Source organism: Natator depressus, chromosome 10 (assembly GCF_965152275.1).
Source record: "Natator depressus isolate rNatDep1 chromosome 10, rNatDep2.hap1, whole genome shotgun sequence".
Classification (NCBI taxonomy): domain Eukaryota; kingdom Metazoa; phylum Chordata; order Testudines; family Cheloniidae; genus Natator; species Natator depressus.
The window spans coordinates 56,803,890-56,820,786 of record NC_134243.1 but is presented as its reverse complement, the minus strand read 5'-3'; the positions used below and the strand labels follow the sequence as shown (position 1 = coordinate 56,820,786).

Below are 16,897 nucleotides of genomic sequence, written 5' to 3'. Positions count from 1 at the left end.
CATAGGATATCTTAACACATACAAGAAATACAGTGGTTTCAATGTAACAAGCATAGAGAGGTCCTGTATCCATAAAGGCTTCTAATCTTAATGATATAATTTAACCTCAGACTTAACACAATGCAGTATACGCAGCCCCTATATACACATATGAGAACCCATTACTGCATTCACAGATTAAAACATTTACTTAACATCAACATGAATACTTAACACTTGACATTGAAATTTTAACATTTAACACCTGACATTTAACATGCCATGAGGGGTGATCAGCCAGTTGTGGGATGGGTAGTGGAGATCTCCTTGAAGAAGCAGGCATCTAGATTTATTCACAGACAAACCCATGCACTCTTAAATAATAGATAAAAAAGAAGATCAGACTTACACTCCTTATTTAAATTTTCCTCCGATTCGTCTATTGGTCCTTCTGTCCGGTCTGATCCCCGGAGTGTGGCTGCCATAGCTGCACTGTTGCTCTTCTGCCGCGGATGCAGTGGCGGTTACTGCTCTTCTGTTGCTGCTGGCAAGGTAGCTGCTCGTTGCCAAGCCAACCTCGGAATTCTGCTGCTGCTGCTTTTTCAGGTAGCTGCTTTCCAGGATGTTCCAGTCTTCTTTTCAAGCAGCTTCCATTCTTCAGCTTCAGCCTGCTGCTTCTTGGCTGCTTCTTGAGGCTTCAATCTCCAAAAAAAACCCCATGTCTAAGACAACCCCCAACAGAACTCCAGGGGACCTTGTCAAGACTTCCCAGCCATCCCTACTGCCCAGACAAGCTGTCATACTCACTGACAGTGGATTAGGGAACTACCTGTGATGTCATCCTACCCTCAGCACAACTTGGTCAGACTGTGGTTTTTCTAGCTCCCCCGAAGAGCTAGCATTTCTGAAGACAAGACAAACAGATTTTTGATTAAAAAAGTTCATTCCATTTATTGGAGGGGAATAAAGTCATGTTACTTCTCACAAACTGGTGGTATCACTTTGCCCCTTAAATGTGAAAGGACCAATGCAGCAGTTTGTGCAAAATAAGCTGGAGTGGCATAGACCACCTGTTCACAGGCCCTGCTCACCTTCTCTTCTGATTTTCACACCCAGTACCCTTGTGGAAGTAGTGGAGGCTTATGAAGGAATCTTTCTTCCCTCACATGGTCTCTGTTCCCCAAATGGTGTTTTCTGTCTGGATGTCTTCCTTGGGGCATGGAAAAGAACCAGCTAGTGACTCAATGACTGCTGCATCTTTGACCCAGATACCTTATGGGGCTGCTTTTCAGACAATGGCTCAGGCCCAAAAGAATCCCTGATAAGTGGGAGGCTAAAATAGCTTCCATTTCACTAGACATTTGCCCATTGAATGAGGACTACACTATCCTGTTACACTGCAGGAGTCACACAACTGATATGGGCAGGGGATAGCAAATTACTGTGGGCACCTCAGACTGTCTTTTCTAGGGAAGACTTTCTCCTACTGCCTAAGAGCCTCTAGTCTTTGGACTTTATTTCCCAAGGTATAAATTACCTCTGTCATCACTGAATGACAGTTTGTGATGGCAGTGTCTCAGACTCTAAAATAAACAGCATATCTTGCAGTTGGGCAGTTATCTGTTTCCTGTTTCTTTTGCTTGTGCTCACTGAACTTCCGCTTTTCTCTCTCTTCACAAGAAATTTTTTTAGAATTAGTGACAAAACCAAGAAGAGGAAACTTTTGCAACTCTTCCTCCCAGAAGAATGTATTTTTTGGTAATCCTGGTTTCTCTAGGACGAATTACTGGTATGTTTGCTATTAAGAAAAAAATTGCTCATTTCTATTCATATCTCACTTTCTTAATTCTTAAGAGTATTTTGTGTCAAGTTCATTTTCTGGGATGTTTAATCTAAACACGTACTGAAGTGTAGCATAAATATGAAATTAAAGAATTAGAGTTGGTTTAAGTTTGGTTAAGAATATATTGTGTTATAAAGAAAGGCACTGACTAGCAAGTAGAACATAAGGAAATAATAAGGCCTGAAGGTATGGAGTAGGGAGGATGCCTCTGACAGGGTTGACTGCAGATGATTTTAAATAAGGCAAAGAGAATCTGTTTTAAAAGGAGCCAGCCTGGACCTTTCCACCCCACATACCAGTATGATCTTAAAAGTAAAGCCTGGATGAAGTCAAGTGAAATGAAAAAGCTGTTGGACAGTAGGGGGGAGAAGAAAAGATAAGGAGCAAAGATCTTGGGAGAAAGCAGATTGAAAATCTTATCTGGATCAAAACTGAAAATAAGGGTGAACTGTCTCAAATTAGCCATTAGCTAATGTGATAACTGGCTATGGCATCATTTGTTTTTTGAAGTGTATAAAAAGAGTTATGAATTTGAGGTTTCTTTTATGCTTGTGCACACCAGGACTAGATGGTTTTCCTTAGGTCTGGCCTATTTGAAAGTATACTGATCGCATGGTTATGAATACTTTGTTACTGTATTGGGCGTAGTGACTGTTTATTTTAAGGCTGACAGGCATGTTTAGAGGCAGGTTAAAATACTATTTGGCCTTTGGATTTGATAAAGGAATGTATGGTTAAATTAGTGTCTGGTGGTCTCCCATATTAATATTAATTATTTCTAATATTATAAATAATTCAAGAAGTATTCCTGATTGCAAGCTATATTTACTGACTTTAAAAACATTTTAAAAGGTTATTTTCTCCACCAATAAATGGACGAGGGAGTGGGGAGAGGCATTAGAGATGTCTGGAAAGTGCATTTGTGTGAAATACAGAGGGGGAGGGTTACGGGAATGTTTCAAAAGTGCACGTAGCTGGTGGCAAAGTTAACTGGGAGTGGGGAGTTTTTACTGGTGTAGTATTTCATAGAATATTGCACTAAGCAAAACTGAGTCACTTGTTAGGGAAGCGATTTTCTCTATATTTGGGGCCAGATCTTGCCTCCCTTACTCAGAAGGAGTAGCACCTTACTTGCTATTCCCAGGAATAAGGGTCACTGAGTCTGGCCCTCAGTGAGCTCTCACAGTGCTAACATATTACACGTCACCAATTTCCATTTTGCTAAGGAAATTTTCAAAAAGAGAGTTAGAAATTGCATTCAGCTCTCTATTTATTTATTTATTTAATTAATTAATTTAATTGAATATGGGCTCAAACCTGCTACTGGTGAAATCAAAGAGTCCCATAGACTTCCAAGGGAGCAGGACTAGGTCTTAAAAATGTACACAGAAGTTCTGAATGTGAATGTGACCTAGTGGTTCCTTTTTGTACCCAAAAATAATAAAAAAAAAAATCCCCCCAGCTGTATGTGCATAACTGAGCTTCAAACACAGCTGATCAGGAGAAAAAAGATATATTAACTGTCCACCTCTAATTTTGCTTTTGAAAGTATACATGGGCTCTATTATGTATCATGTGTACACAGCTGATAGTAAAACCGTGTAATGTTGGAAAAGTTTCTAGTCAGAACCAGTTTTGTAGATTGTTCTGAGATGGAGGTAGAATCACCAAAGCAAACAGTTCTGGTCTTGTCCCTTAACAGTTCTCAAGTGATTGCACACATGTGGCTGTCTTGAGCCATTGTTCTCTTCTTATTGAGTACATTTCCTAACAGCGCCCTTATTAAGCTAAATGAATACTTTCATACAATAAACACCCCAATAACCAGTTCAAGATACAGCATCAATAAAATATCATAGGGCAGGATCAAATCAGTCGTACCCCGATTGGCTAAATCTACCCCAAAAGATCCAAACAGAAGCTATTTTAAGTAATTTTCTTAGGTCTTTGTGGCAAGGACTCTCCTATGAAAGGGAACTGCTTTATAAGGGGGGAAAAGTCCCATTGGGGCACCATCCTGTTGTGGGAGGCAGAGAATAGGCCCTGAAAAGTCCATCTGCCCTTCACTCTGTTCAGAAAGAGCACAATAGAACAGGTTGGAAAGCTCATGGTCTATTGAAGGCAGAGTCTGTCACAGGGTCTGCTAATGGCTGAAGGATGCTGGGGGGACAGAGGAATGCAGGGCCTGTTGGGGCTTTTGTAGTTTGGACAAGTATTGACACTTCTAGATTCCATGGCTGGCAAAACGTCCTCAACTTCGCTGGTCAAAATTTGACAAAATTCAAAATCTGATAAAATTTTACATCAAAATTTTGAATTTCAATGGATAAACTGGAAATAAAATGTCATGAATATTTTCACAAAATGCTAATCAAACCATGACATTTCAATGAAAAAAAGTGGAATATATTTCCCTATCTTTCAACCAGCTCTGGTACTAAACCCCAATTTATTCAGTACTGTATTTAAAAAGCTGTGAAAATAGAAAAGCTAAAATGTTTTGTCTATTTACTTACGATCATCTATGCTTATATTAATAGTTCTAAGTATGCTTAATTTTTTTGCAGCAGACCAGCTGGAGGAGCTCATACACTGTTTTTTGTTGCATTTCACCAAAATGGCTATATTTTATTATAACTCTAAAATTTAGGAAAGAGGATTGGAGGCATAATCGTGATGACAGTGTCTCTTAGACACATGCCTCATAAAGCCTTTGTAATTCACATGTAGGCCCCAATTCTGTAATCAGTAATGGCATGTGAGTAACTTTATGCATGTGAATAGTCCCATTGAATTTTGGAACTGTTCATGTGCACAAACGTTCTCAGGATCAGGGACTTAATCTTTATGTAGTTTACTAAAAATTAACTACCAAGGGCCAGATTTTCTAAGTTAAAACTGCAGTTTTGTGCCATGGCTGCTTGTGATTGGCCATTGGCCAAGGGAATTAATAAATATGGCAATCATTAGTACAAAAATACATATTTGTACCCTCTTTTTTCTTCTTTTGAACTCTCTTTGGTGTCATTCTCATGGTCAGAAATGGCCAAAAAACACCCTTTAAAACAAAGCCAATGTCAAGTCTTAAACTATGTAATTTGATCTGCATTTACTATGATCTGTGCAATATTCTGCTCATTCCCCAAGGTCCAAGTATAAAATTCCAGATCTGTGTTCTTAGTGCTAGATCCTACAACGTTCTGTGGGTGTCATAGGAAGTACTCAGAGCACTGAGCTTCTGCTAATGGCAATGGGAGGATGTTGAGCATGACCCACGAGGAACACAGCAGCATCCCAGAAGCACACAAGCTCGCAGGATTGGGCACTTAATGATTCTTATAATACTGTAAAAAAAGTGCTGCAGGTTATTTGTAAAATAATTTCTGAATCATTTTGCATCATTTACATATTTTTAACAGGTGAGACTTTCTTTCATCATTATGAAAACGGAAATTTCACACTTATATGCAATGAAACAGTGGCTAATGGGAACAAGGAAACAGTTTGGTACAAAACTGGAGAAACTCTGGAACAATTCAAAGAAATCAACTGCAGTAATCAATGGGCAGAAGAAATGAACAGGCCAAAAAAAGGCTGTGGTAACACAAAGTGTACAAACCAATTACCAAATTCTGCTTCCAAAGGTGGTGGGGTATTTGCCTGTGAACAATTTACAAATACTGGCACATCACAGACTTGCCCACTTTTTACCAATGTGACTCACTGCAGACTTTATAACTTTTTTATTGTGGTGATAATAAACATAACTGCAGGTGAGTGCATTTCTTGGGGGGGATGGAGGAGGGAAGGGTTTATTTTTATCTATACATTCTAGAGCTGAGAGGTCAGAAAGGGAGTTAATGAGTTTAAAAGGAGCTTATTTAGAGAATTCAGGACTGAGGACCAGATTCTGCCCCTTTTACTTAGAGTGAATAATACAATTCCCCACCAGTGTTCCCTTGACTTAAATAAGGAACACCTATGGAGGAGGTGTTATGAGTGAAGGGTGACTGAATTTGGCTTTGAATGAATTAGGCATTTGAACTAGACTGAGTAAAGTGGTGAACAAAAGTGGAAATTGTTAAAAAAGAAAATAAATTAAAACAAATATCTGGCGAGTGGTCATTGAAAATCCGCATTTTTTGCCATACTAAGTCTACTTACCCTGTTGTTTAGATGCATTCCAACTCAAAGGCCTACTCATGATGTCTTTATTCAGTTTTTGCTCAGCCCTTTTTTGGGTAAATCCCCACTGATTTTAGCGGAATAAGTTGCTCTTCACTTCCTCTTAGAAACACACTTTTTGTAGTGAATCTGGTACAGTTTACCTGCCACCTTTCTACTTTAAAGCTGGTAGGGGAAGGGATCCTTGTACATGGAAGGCCATGGGACTACACTGATTCATGCAAGCTGAGGATCTGGCTCACAAATTATAAAACATTAATGCCCAGGTTTCTGCCTTGCTCTTTGAATTTCTGCCCCTAGAGTGAGATTCTCAACCATGCTCTGGCTGGATAAACTGGCTAAAGGGTCTCTAAAATGAGCATCTGGTCTGGGTAGAACTCCCCCTTGGCACAGAAACTGAGGAAGACAGCAGCAGACTGTCCTTTTTAGCAACACTCTTGCAACTCCTGACATAGCAGGTATGGGCTTGGATGCAGGCTGCAGAATGCAGCACTGCTTAAATTCAGGGCAGTTGTTCCTCAGGGCTGCCTAAATTGTACTGGGGGCTGCTTAAAGTCACCTTAGCCCCCCTCTGCCTGGGTTGTGAATTTTGTTCTGTGTGTCTAGAGGCACAACACAGAATCTTACCTCTAGTGTTTTAAGCTTTCAATTGACTGTACTCACAAAATTGGTTTTGTTCCTATTTGTGCAGAGAAGGCACCTAAGAACCAAATTTGTGTATGCAAATATTTGTTGAGCACCCATAACAGGTATATGCTAAATGTTGTGTCTGCAATTTGGGGCCTGGTCTGAGGGTAGTTGAAAATTTTACCTTGTAAATGCTGCAGAATCTCACTCTACAGGCCATTGTTGTTTTTAAATATGTTCATATTAAAAACCACTGTTCTCTGAATGTCCTGTTTAATATTTAATCTTTAATAGCTGTTTCACAATTTCACATTTTTTCAGCCATTTGTCTAATAATGTATCTTGTGATACTATCAGCACTTAGGCCAGGGAAGACCCTGAACCAGGCAGCAGAAATGACAACGTATGTTTATTGCAGCTTGAGAATGTGGTTTCCCAGATGTTATCATAAAATTATAGATATGTAGGACTGAAGGGCCCTCAATAGAGCATCTAGTTCAGTCCCCTGCTCTCAAGGCACGATTAAGTAATAACTAGACCATTCCTGACAGGTGTTTGTCTAGCCTGTTCTTAAAAACCTCCAATGATGGAGATACCACAGCCTCCCTTGGCAATTTGTTCCAGTGCTTAACTATCCAGACAATTTAAGAAGTTTTTCCTAATGTCCAACCTAAACCACCCTTGCTTTTTGTTTTATCCTCAGAGGTTAAGGAGAAAAACTTTTCAGCCTCCTCCTTGTAATAACCTTTTATGTACTTGAAAACAGTTATGTCCCCTCTTAGTCTTCTCTTCTTCAGAATAAACAAACCCAGTTTTTTCAGTCTTCCCTCACAGATCATGTTTTCTAGACCTTTAATCATTTTGTTGCTCTTCTCTGGACTTTCTCCAATTTGTCCATATCTTTCCTGAAATGTGGCACCCAGAACTGGACACAATATTTCAGTTGAGGCCTTATTAGTGCAGAGTAGAGTGGAAGAATTACTTCATGTGTTCCTAAGTCCCAGAGGTTTTCTCAGTGAAACTGGACATATATCTGTAGGAGGAGTAGCATAGTTAGTATCTCTAAGAAGATGCCCCACTTTTTTGGTGCCAGTAGACAGCTGGTCCAGCCGATGAATTATTATTTTGATAACCACCGATGGACTGAACATTCTGATAACCTTCTGTGCGAAGCTGAGCACCTTCATCTTCAGTGGAATGTGCGGGTACTGGCAACTTTGCAGAAGGTACTCAGACCTCACAGGATTGGGCCCCAAATGGCTATTTAAAATAGCTGACTTCTAGCCATAGTACAGTAGGTATTTGCGCCTGGTAATGTAAAAATGCCCTGTAAAGTGTTCATTAAAATGAAATACCCTCCCCCCCGCTTTTCAAAGACAAAGCATGTTATAACAGGTTGCAGTGCATGTTTGTCACATCTTTTGTGTTTGTTTCATTCTGTATTGCAGATAACGAGAGTTTTGAGAGCATTCATGCAAAATCACACAATAATCGTTCAGCAGAAGAAGAAAGTAACATCACTCTGTCTTGTGAATTTAAAATGAAGCACTCAGGACAAACATTTGTTATATATTGGATCAAATATACAGAAACAAGCAAATGCCTGTCTTCTGTTCAGACAGAGCAAGTTACTTCTAATTTCTCGTATAATACACTTTGCTGTATTGATGAGATGATCAAAGGGCGACTATTGTACAATACAAGCTTAGATACAACCAAGTTACATGTAGTCCATAATATTACCATCTTGAATGTTATTTACTCTGACAGTGGAACTTATTTATGTGTTGTAAATGCCTGGTCAAATGGTAAACATGTGTGGAAGATTGCAAATAACCTTTCTATAGAAGTGAGGACTCAAGCCATTCCATGTAAGTTAGAAGTTTTATAGTTGGGGTTGGTACCAGAGTTGTTTATAATTTTGCCAAACTTTTGCTATTTGGGATAAAATTTTCCATGCTGGGAAAACTTCAGCGAAAATGGTTCAGCCATTTTTGAGAACAACCCATGGAAAAATGTGCTGTTTTGCGCAAGTTTAAAATTCTGGTGACATTTTCTTTGAACAGATCTTTGGAATAGGGACTTGACATTTGGCAGGAGAGCAGCCTTCGTGTTAGCAGTGTACCTTTTACCATTCCCATGAAAGTCTGCCCAAATTTGGCCAAGTTATAAGCCTCTAAAAATCGCAGTGCACAGATGCTCAGTAAAGACTTCTTAGATTTCAGCCACTAAATTCCCCAATGCTCCAGCCCAGTGCTGAGTGGGCTTTCCCTGCAATTGCAGGTCTGGGCTGCTGTGAGCCATGCAGTATCCAGTTCCAAGCAATTGAACTGAGACTGAACTTCTGTGCTGTCAGTGACATCCCTGCTGGGCCCAGGCTTCAATGGAGGAGAAGGAATGAAGAGATGATAGAAGCTAGACAGCCAGTTGGGGGAGGGTGAAAAGATCAGAGTGTGAGAAGGAGCTTGGTGGGGGAGACTGAATGCAGGAGGCTAGTGGATGGGGCAGCAGAAGAGGGAAACTGGGACTGGGAGCTGGGGTGCGGGAGACTGGGACTGAGAGCTGGAGACAGAAATGTGTGTGTGGTCGGGGGAGAAGGACACTAGAAGCCAGTAGGTGAGGGAGACTGAGATCAGATGAGGAACTGGGAAGAGACTGGGATTGGCTGGGCAAAGTGCCTGGGACTGAGAAGCAGTGAGATGGAGGAGGAGGAGGAAAGGGGAGGGGCAGAGATCTGATGAGCCAGGGTGTGTGTGTGTGGCGGGGGGGAGAAGTGGGAATGGCTGAGCAAAAAATAATGGGCTAAGGAGTCGGGATGGGGTGGGGAAAGTGCTGCAATTAGACAAGGAGCCCAGAGAGGGAGAATGGGATTGGGAACCAGTGGGGATGGAGAAGATGAGTGCGGGAGGGGGAGACTGGAGGGAAGCATTGGGAAGAGAGACAGGTTGGATGAGAAGCCGGAAGAGGCAGGAAAAGGGAATTGCTTGGCAAAAAGGCTGGACCTGGGAGTGAAGGGGAGATTGGGACTGGGATTGGAAGTTTGGAGGGGGTGAGACAAGGAGACTGGGACTGGGATGAGAAGCCTGAGGACTGGTGACTGCAATTAGGGTAGGCAAGGAGAACAGGACTGGGATGGGGAAGAGACAGGACTGGGACAAGGACAGGTTTGAGAGGATGGGGCAAAAGGGGTCATGCTGGGAGGGGATTGGTCAGAAGAGTCCATGCCTGCTAGAGCCACCCCCTCCAGAGCCTGGCATGGAAGTCAAGATTCCTGAGTCTCACCATTCCTCTGCTGTTAGCAAATATCTGTGAAACTCACAGGGAAAGTGTCATGTCCCCCTCTAGCGCTGATCCACATGACAACGTACTACTACTGCTATCAGTGACAAAGTTAGCTTACGTGGCATAGGTCTTTGTGGTGGATCTAAATGTCCCAACCTGCCGATGACCCAGTGGGTATCAATATGATGTCAAATAATAGAATTTCTGTTTTTTCAGTTTGCTTTCGTAAGAAAGCAGTAAATTACCCCCTACCCCCAACACATTAAAAGAGCATTAAGGTTGCAAAGCCAAGCACTCCAAAGTTGAGAGATGCCAGTGCTAAGGTTGCTGACTTGAGACCCTGGGATCTGATTTGCAGAAGTGCTGAGCACTAGCAGCTGCAGCTTCAGTCAGTGGGAGTGAACATATAAAGTGCCATAGAATGCTAAGTTCTATGAAATAGCAGGTCCTAGGCATCTCAAATGGGGGATGGAAAATTAGTGGATTTTTAGACCCTAATCTCTCTGACCTCAGTTCCCCATTTGTCCAAAGAAGTTTACAGTCTAGGTTTCATTTTTTAAATAACTTGGTTTGAGGGATTAATCTGATTAACTGTAGGAACAAATGACAGTATTTCAAGGTCTTACCACCGGCTTGTGCCAGCATAACACATAGCCAGAGATCATGAAATCTTAGCCCCGTTAAGTTAATGGCAAACATCCCATTGACTTCAATGGAGACAGGATGTCACCCCAATTGCTATAGAGCAAAATCAAGGTTAGGTTTGCATAGCAGTAAAGAGATGTAAGGCATACCATGGATTGCAGTGTGGGGACGACAGAAGGCTCTGTGGAGCATCTACACTCACCGTGCCCCCGCCCCTGGTTGCCTCTCCATAAGCAGGTGAATGAAAATGGGCAGGGAATGGAGAGATTCTTGACTTTGCCTCCCCAACACGTTGGCTAGCTATACTAGACAGCGAACTGTAAGAAATACACTGCACCAGGCGTACACTAAGTGCAGGGGTGGGGGAAGACCTGGAGGCAGACTGTTTCTTTTTCAGGGCTCATGGCAAAACACAGTTGAGTCCAACATTTGTACCTGCAAATGCGTGTGGACACAAAAATGGAGGACAGTTTTAAGCCCCTTTAAAAATGTGAACCTCAATATTTATGCTTTACAGTTGTGCTGCATTAACCCATTAAAATACTACAGTATTCTTCAGTAATGTCAGAAGACACTGCAGTATTGCTACTGTAACATATTGTGTTGCATCATTACAGTAGAATATTGAAAAAGTTTCTCATAAGAAAACTTGATTTCTATAAGCTAATTTATCTGCTGTTTTTATTACCAATCCTAGCATGCTGTATCCTGGAACCGTGCACATTAATGGGTTGCTGAATGTGTATTATCCACCTTGTAGTTAAACATTTTTTGATCACTTGAAAAGCACTATCCGTATAATGGAGGTGATGGTCAAGTGTGTTTCTGACTATCTAGTTAAATTTTTCAAGATTAACTAACCCTGGTCCTCTCTTTAGCCTTTGCTTCCGTGCTGTTGTATGCCACCACTGGATTGATCGTAGGGATTATCATCATCAGTGGGATAGCATGGTTGATCTATAAAAAGAAAATCAAATCAAAAGGTAGGAAAAGTAAAATTAGTAAGTAAGATCTGCAGGAATATTTTAACCGTTGAAACTTTACAGTGTGTTTTATTTATCTGTTACAGGAAAGCCATCTGCACAACTTCCCAGGTATGGCCTTGAATGGACATTAAAAATGATACTAATATTTAATTAGTTAAGTGTTTTTTTCCAACTGATAATGACTAAATAGATTCTTCCCTTATCTTCTTATTTTAGAGCTCAGGCTCCTCTTGAAATTCCAGGAGATGAATGTGAGCATTAAGTTTTTGATAAACCTTTTTGAAGTGATTGTCTACTTAGCACATTTTGAGAATTGTGTACTATAGATTTCTTAGAGCAGGGGTGGCCAACCTGAGCCTGAGAAGGAGCCAGAATTTACCAGTGTACATTGCCAAAGAGCCACAGTAATAGGTCAGCAGCCCCGCATCAGCTCCCCCACACTGCTCCCAGCGCCTCCGACCCACCAGCAGCCCTGCTGATCAGCGCCTCCCACTGTCTCCCCGCATCCCGATCAGCTGTTTTGTGGCATGCAGGAGGTTCGGGGGAGGGTGGGAGGAGCGAGGGCATGGCAGGCTCAGGGGTGGAGTGGGGGCAGGGCCTGTGGCAGAGCCAGGGGTTGAGCAGTGAGCACCCCCCGGCACATTGGAAAGTTAGCGCCTGTAGCTCCAGCCCTGGAGTCGGTGCTTATACAAGGCGCCGCATATTAACTTCCGAAGAGCCGCATGTGGCTCCGGAGTCACAGTTTGGCCACCCCTGTCTTAGACTGTCTGGGCACAGTTTTACATTTTTAAACTTCAAATAATGCCAATGCTTTTTTTGACAAGTAACTTTTTGTTAATCAAATTAGTTTTGGTTAAGTAGACAGTTGTTCTTTAGGGAGGATGTCTTGCAGTTAAGGCACTGGAATAGGATATGGGTCATCTGAGTTAAATTCTTGGCTCTCTCACATACATCCTGTCCCTATGACTTTGGGCAAGTTACAGAATCTCTCTATGCCTCAGTTTCTCCTCAGTAAAATGAATATAACAATGCTTCTTGCTCTCTCTGGGGTGCAAAGATAGAGTCGTGTTCTCAGTGTTTGTGTGTTCTGACAGAATAGTGCTGGGTCCATAGAAGAATCTAGCAGCTAGGCGATTCTGAATCGTTTTCCTAGCTACTAGAGGTGGGGTACAGTAGACAGTAACCAACACAGGTCTTAATTCTGGGCTGAATAGAATGGAGTCAAATTCCATTATTTGGAGGTAGGAGAGAAGAATTTATTTAACGTCCTTTTCAAAGGGAGATAGTTACTACTTTATTTAGTTGATTTATTTTAGTTGATGTTGTATTTTAATTCTGTGAGATTCATAAACTCTTTGATGCAGAGTACTTGTTTTACAGGTTCCCCGTACGCAATAAGCAGCAGCAAAGACTTGCAAAGAAATGAAGTGTTGTATTCACTTGCAACAAGCCCATATGAGGACCCAAATGCAGCCAATTGTACGGTGGATAACACTGCAGCATCTGGCAAGGGGTCAGGAGATGAAATACATACAGTCTATGCAGTGGTGCAACAACAGCTGTTCCTGTAAGTGACTTGTAAGAGGCAGTGTTATTTCTGATAAATGACATTGCAAATACTACCACCCAGATTAGTCGCACTAGTATAACTAATAGGAGGCTATATGAGTACATTAACTCCTCACTTAACATTGTAGTTATGTTCCTGAAAAATGTTACTTTAAGTGAAAAGATGTTAAGAGAATCCAATTTCCCCAGAAGAATTAATGTAAATGGGGGAGGGGATTAGGTTCCAGGGAATTTTTTTTCACCAGACAAGAGACACTCACTCACTCACTCTCTTCCCCCGCCCCCCACAGTATAAGTTTTAAACAAACAATTTAATACTGTATACAGCAATGATCATTGTGAAGCTTGGTTGAGGTGGTGGAGTCAGAGGCTGGAAGGGGGTGGGATATTTCCTAAGGAATGCCTTACTGCTAAATGATGAACTAGCACTTGGCTGAGCCCTCACACTCTACAAGGCAGCACGAATGGAGGGAGGAGACACAGCATGGCAGAGAGAGACAGAGACACACACCGTGTGTGTGTGTGTGTGTGTGTGTGTGAGAGAGAGAGAGATGTGCACTGCCCCTTTAAGTATGCTGACCCCACTCTAAGTACACTGCCTTTTTAAGTAGATCAGCAAGTTGAGACAGTAGCTGCTGCCTGCAAGCTCCCTCCGTCCTGAGACTTGTTGTGTGTCCCCCCTGCTCTGTGGAGATGAGGTACAGGAGCGGGAAGCAGGAGCGGGGGAAGGGGGACACCCTGACATTAGCCCCCCTCTTCCCCCTCCCCTGCACAGCAAGCAGGAGGCTCCCAGGAGCAGCTCCAAGGCAGAGGGCAGGAGCAGCACATGGCAGTGTGGGGAGGGATACCTGAACTGCCCGGCAATTGATAGCCTGCTAGATGACTGCCGCACAGGGAACTTAGGGGAGCTAATAGGGAGGCTGCCAGCCCACCCTGGTTCCAAGCCCCGACTAGCTAGCTCCGACAGGCTGCTCTTTCTGCAAACAGTGGACAAAGCAGGCGGCTGCCAAATAACGTTATAAGGCAGCATTGCGCATCTTTAAACGAGCATGTCATAAAAATAAAGGAAAGGGTAACCACCTTTCTGTATACAGTGCTATAAAATCCCTCCTGGTCAGAGGCAAAATCCTTTCACTTGTAAAGGGTTAAGAAGCTAAGGTAACCTCGCTGGCACCTGACCCAAAATGACCAATGGGGGGACAAGATTCTTTCAAATCTGGAGGCGGGGGAACAAAGGTCTGTCTGTGTGATGCCTTTGCCGGGAACAGATCAGGATGCAAGTTTTCCAACTCCTGTAAAGTTAGTAAGTAATCTAGCTAGAAAATGCATTAGGTTTTCTTTGTTTAATGGCTTGTAAAATTCACTGTGCTGAATGGAATGTATATTCCTGTTTTTGTGTCTTTTTGTAACTTAAGGTTTTGCCTAGAGGGATTCTCTATGTTTTGAATCTGATTACCCAGTAAGGTATTTACCATCCTGATTTTACAGAGGTGATTCTTTTACCTTTTCTTTAATTAAAATTCTTCTTTTAAGAACCTGATTGATTTTTTTCATTGTTCTTAAGATCCAAAGGTTTGGGTCTGTGTTCACCTGTACTAATTGGTGAGGATTATTATCAAGCCTTCCCCAGGAAAGGGGGTGTAGGGCTTGGGGGGATATTTTGGGGGAAGACATCTCCAAGTGGTCTCTTTCCCTGTTCTTTGTTTAAAACGCTTGGTGGTGGCAGCATACTATTCAAGGACAAGGCAAAGCTTGTACCTTGGGGAAGTTTTTAACCTACGTTGGTAAGAATAAGCTTAGGGGGTCTTTCATGCAGGTCCTCACATCTGTACCCTAGAGCTCAGAGTGGGGAAGGAACCTTGACAGAGCATGTTCTCTAATTGATCAGCAATGTAACAATGAAACAACATTTAACCAGGACAGTGTTAAGTAAGGAGCTACTGTATGCACTAATAATAGGAAATATGCTTCTAGTTGTATGAATCTGCTCAGGGGTCTGTTTCTCTCTACAGCAGTACGGAACTTTAGTTATCTCCTGTATCTTCCCCTTTTTGCACTGTGTAAGCTGTAGATTCGGCATTTCAGATTTGTGTCAAAAGGAACAGGCTAATCAGGGAATTGTTCAGCTCGAGCAAACCTTAAATTGATCATATACATTGAACAGCTGTGACCTTTGAGCTAGTGCAAAACATGCAGGAGGGAGAAGGCACAAGGAGCAGTACATTGGTTTGCCATAACTGCAATCTCTGTGCTCTCCTGAGTGCAGGAACTGCTTCCTGGGACACAAGCTGCCCAAAAAGTGGAATAGAAGGTGCAGGGAGATGGTATGGTCATGGCCCAACTCGCTCCACCCTACACTTTCCTTTGGGGACGCACGGCATCTGTTCTTGCCCAGCAATGCAGAGTAGTTCCAGGAGATGGTGGGTAAATTGCTTTCCTGTCACATATGGCTTTGAATACACATAGAAAGGCCTTTTATGGTTCATTTAAGGTCAGAATGCTCAAAGTTGTATTCTTGAGTGCTAGTACCATTGTTTGGGCCTGTATTTCTCTTGAGCACTAATTTGCCTTTGTAAAACAGCCACGAAATCCCCACTACTACTCCTTTTTTACAGTAAAATAAATAAATAAATATAAATCACTTTGAGAGTAATGGGCCATAGTATCCTGTCACATGCGATTGCTTTGATATCAATGTAACTGCCACCTGAGAGGAAAATTAGTGAGAGATTGTTATTAAGAAGGTATAATGAATGCTGAAATTTGACTTTCTCTAAAACCATATTTAAAAGTTCTCTACTGACCATGAAATTGTTTTTCTTTTAAAAGAGCTGGAGAATGGAAGTTGGTTTGAAAATGACTATCAACTTTTGGCTGATTTTCGGGGGAAAAAACCCAGCATAGTAGCCTTGACTACCCAATTTTGACTATTCAGTGAGCTATCTTACAAAATATAATGGGGCAGATCCTCTGCTGATATAAATTCTCATAGCTCCGTTATGAAGCTATGACAGTTTGCACCAGACGATCATAAGAATTGTCACACTCAGCTCATTGGTTCATTTAGTTCAGAATCCTGTCTCCAGCAGTGGCCTTCACCAGATGTGTCAGAAGTAGATGCAAGAATCCCCATAATGGACAGTTATGGCATAACTTGCTCACAGGGGAAGTTTCTTCTCAACACCTATCAGCTACAGGTTGGCTATGCCCTGAAGCAAGAGTGTTTTATAGCCCTCATACATATTATGCTATCTAATGTAAAGTTATCCTTCGTGTATCAAAACCTATATAAATGAATGATTGCTTTAGGAACAAAGATCTTTATTTTCCTCCAGTTTTACATTGGTGTAATTCTGTTGGCCCCACTGAAGATACTCCTGCTTTACATTGGTGTAAGTGAGTGGAGGATCAGAAGCTTAGGGCATGGCTACACTGGAAACTTCAAAGCGCAGTCGCGGGAGCTTTACTGGTAATCCACCTCCACGAGGGGACTAGCTCCGAGTGCTGGGAGCAGCCTGTTTACACTAGCGCTTTAAAGTGCTCTGACTTGCTGCGTACACCCCTGAGCCAGCAAGTTAGAGCGCTATAAAATGTAAGTGTAGCCAAGCCCTGAGACACTCAGGTGTGATTACTAGAGCAGGCAGAATCAATTAAGGACACTATTAGCCCCTACATAAGTTTTTCTTCTTTAAAACAGCCACATTGGCTATAATGTTGCGAAGGGAGACTGGGGCCCTTTATGTAGTCCCAGAAAAGGTACAGCACAAACCATGTTCCAGGA

General features: G+C 42.0%; 1 protein-coding gene across 1 annotated transcript; it reads left to right on the top strand.

Annotated features, from left to right (window-relative positions):
- The first annotated feature begins 5,375 nt into the window (after positions 1–5,375).
- On the top strand, positions 5,376–14,570 carry LOC141994524 (uncharacterized). The gene is made up of 6 exons (XM_074964752.1): positions 5,376–5,595; positions 8,083–8,505; positions 11,440–11,544; positions 11,631–11,655; positions 11,764–11,798; positions 12,928–14,570. Exons 1-6 carry the CDS (start codon positions 5,397–5,399, stop codon positions 13,116–13,118), a joined length of 978 nt encoding a protein of 325 aa, XP_074820853.1. The 5' UTR covers positions 5,376–5,396; the 3' UTR covers positions 13,119–14,570.
- The last annotated feature ends 2,327 nt before the right edge of the window (positions 14,571–16,897 follow it).

What these genes read in the sequence shown, in the direction of transcription:
- LOC141994524 (XM_074964752.1), top strand. Translation starts at nt 5,397, where the DNA reads ATGAACAGGCCAAAAAAAGGCTGTGGTAACACAAAGTGTACAAACCAA. An exon ending in AAAGAAAATCAAATCAAAAG is followed by an intron (nt 11,545 to 11,630) that starts GTAGGAAAAGTA and finishes TATCTGTTACAG; the next exon opens with GAAAGCCATCTGCACAACTT. An exon ending in CCATCTGCACAACTTCCCAG is followed by an intron (nt 11,656 to 11,763) that starts GTATGGCCTTGA and finishes TTCTTATTTTAG; the next exon opens with AGCTCAGGCTCCTCTTGAAA.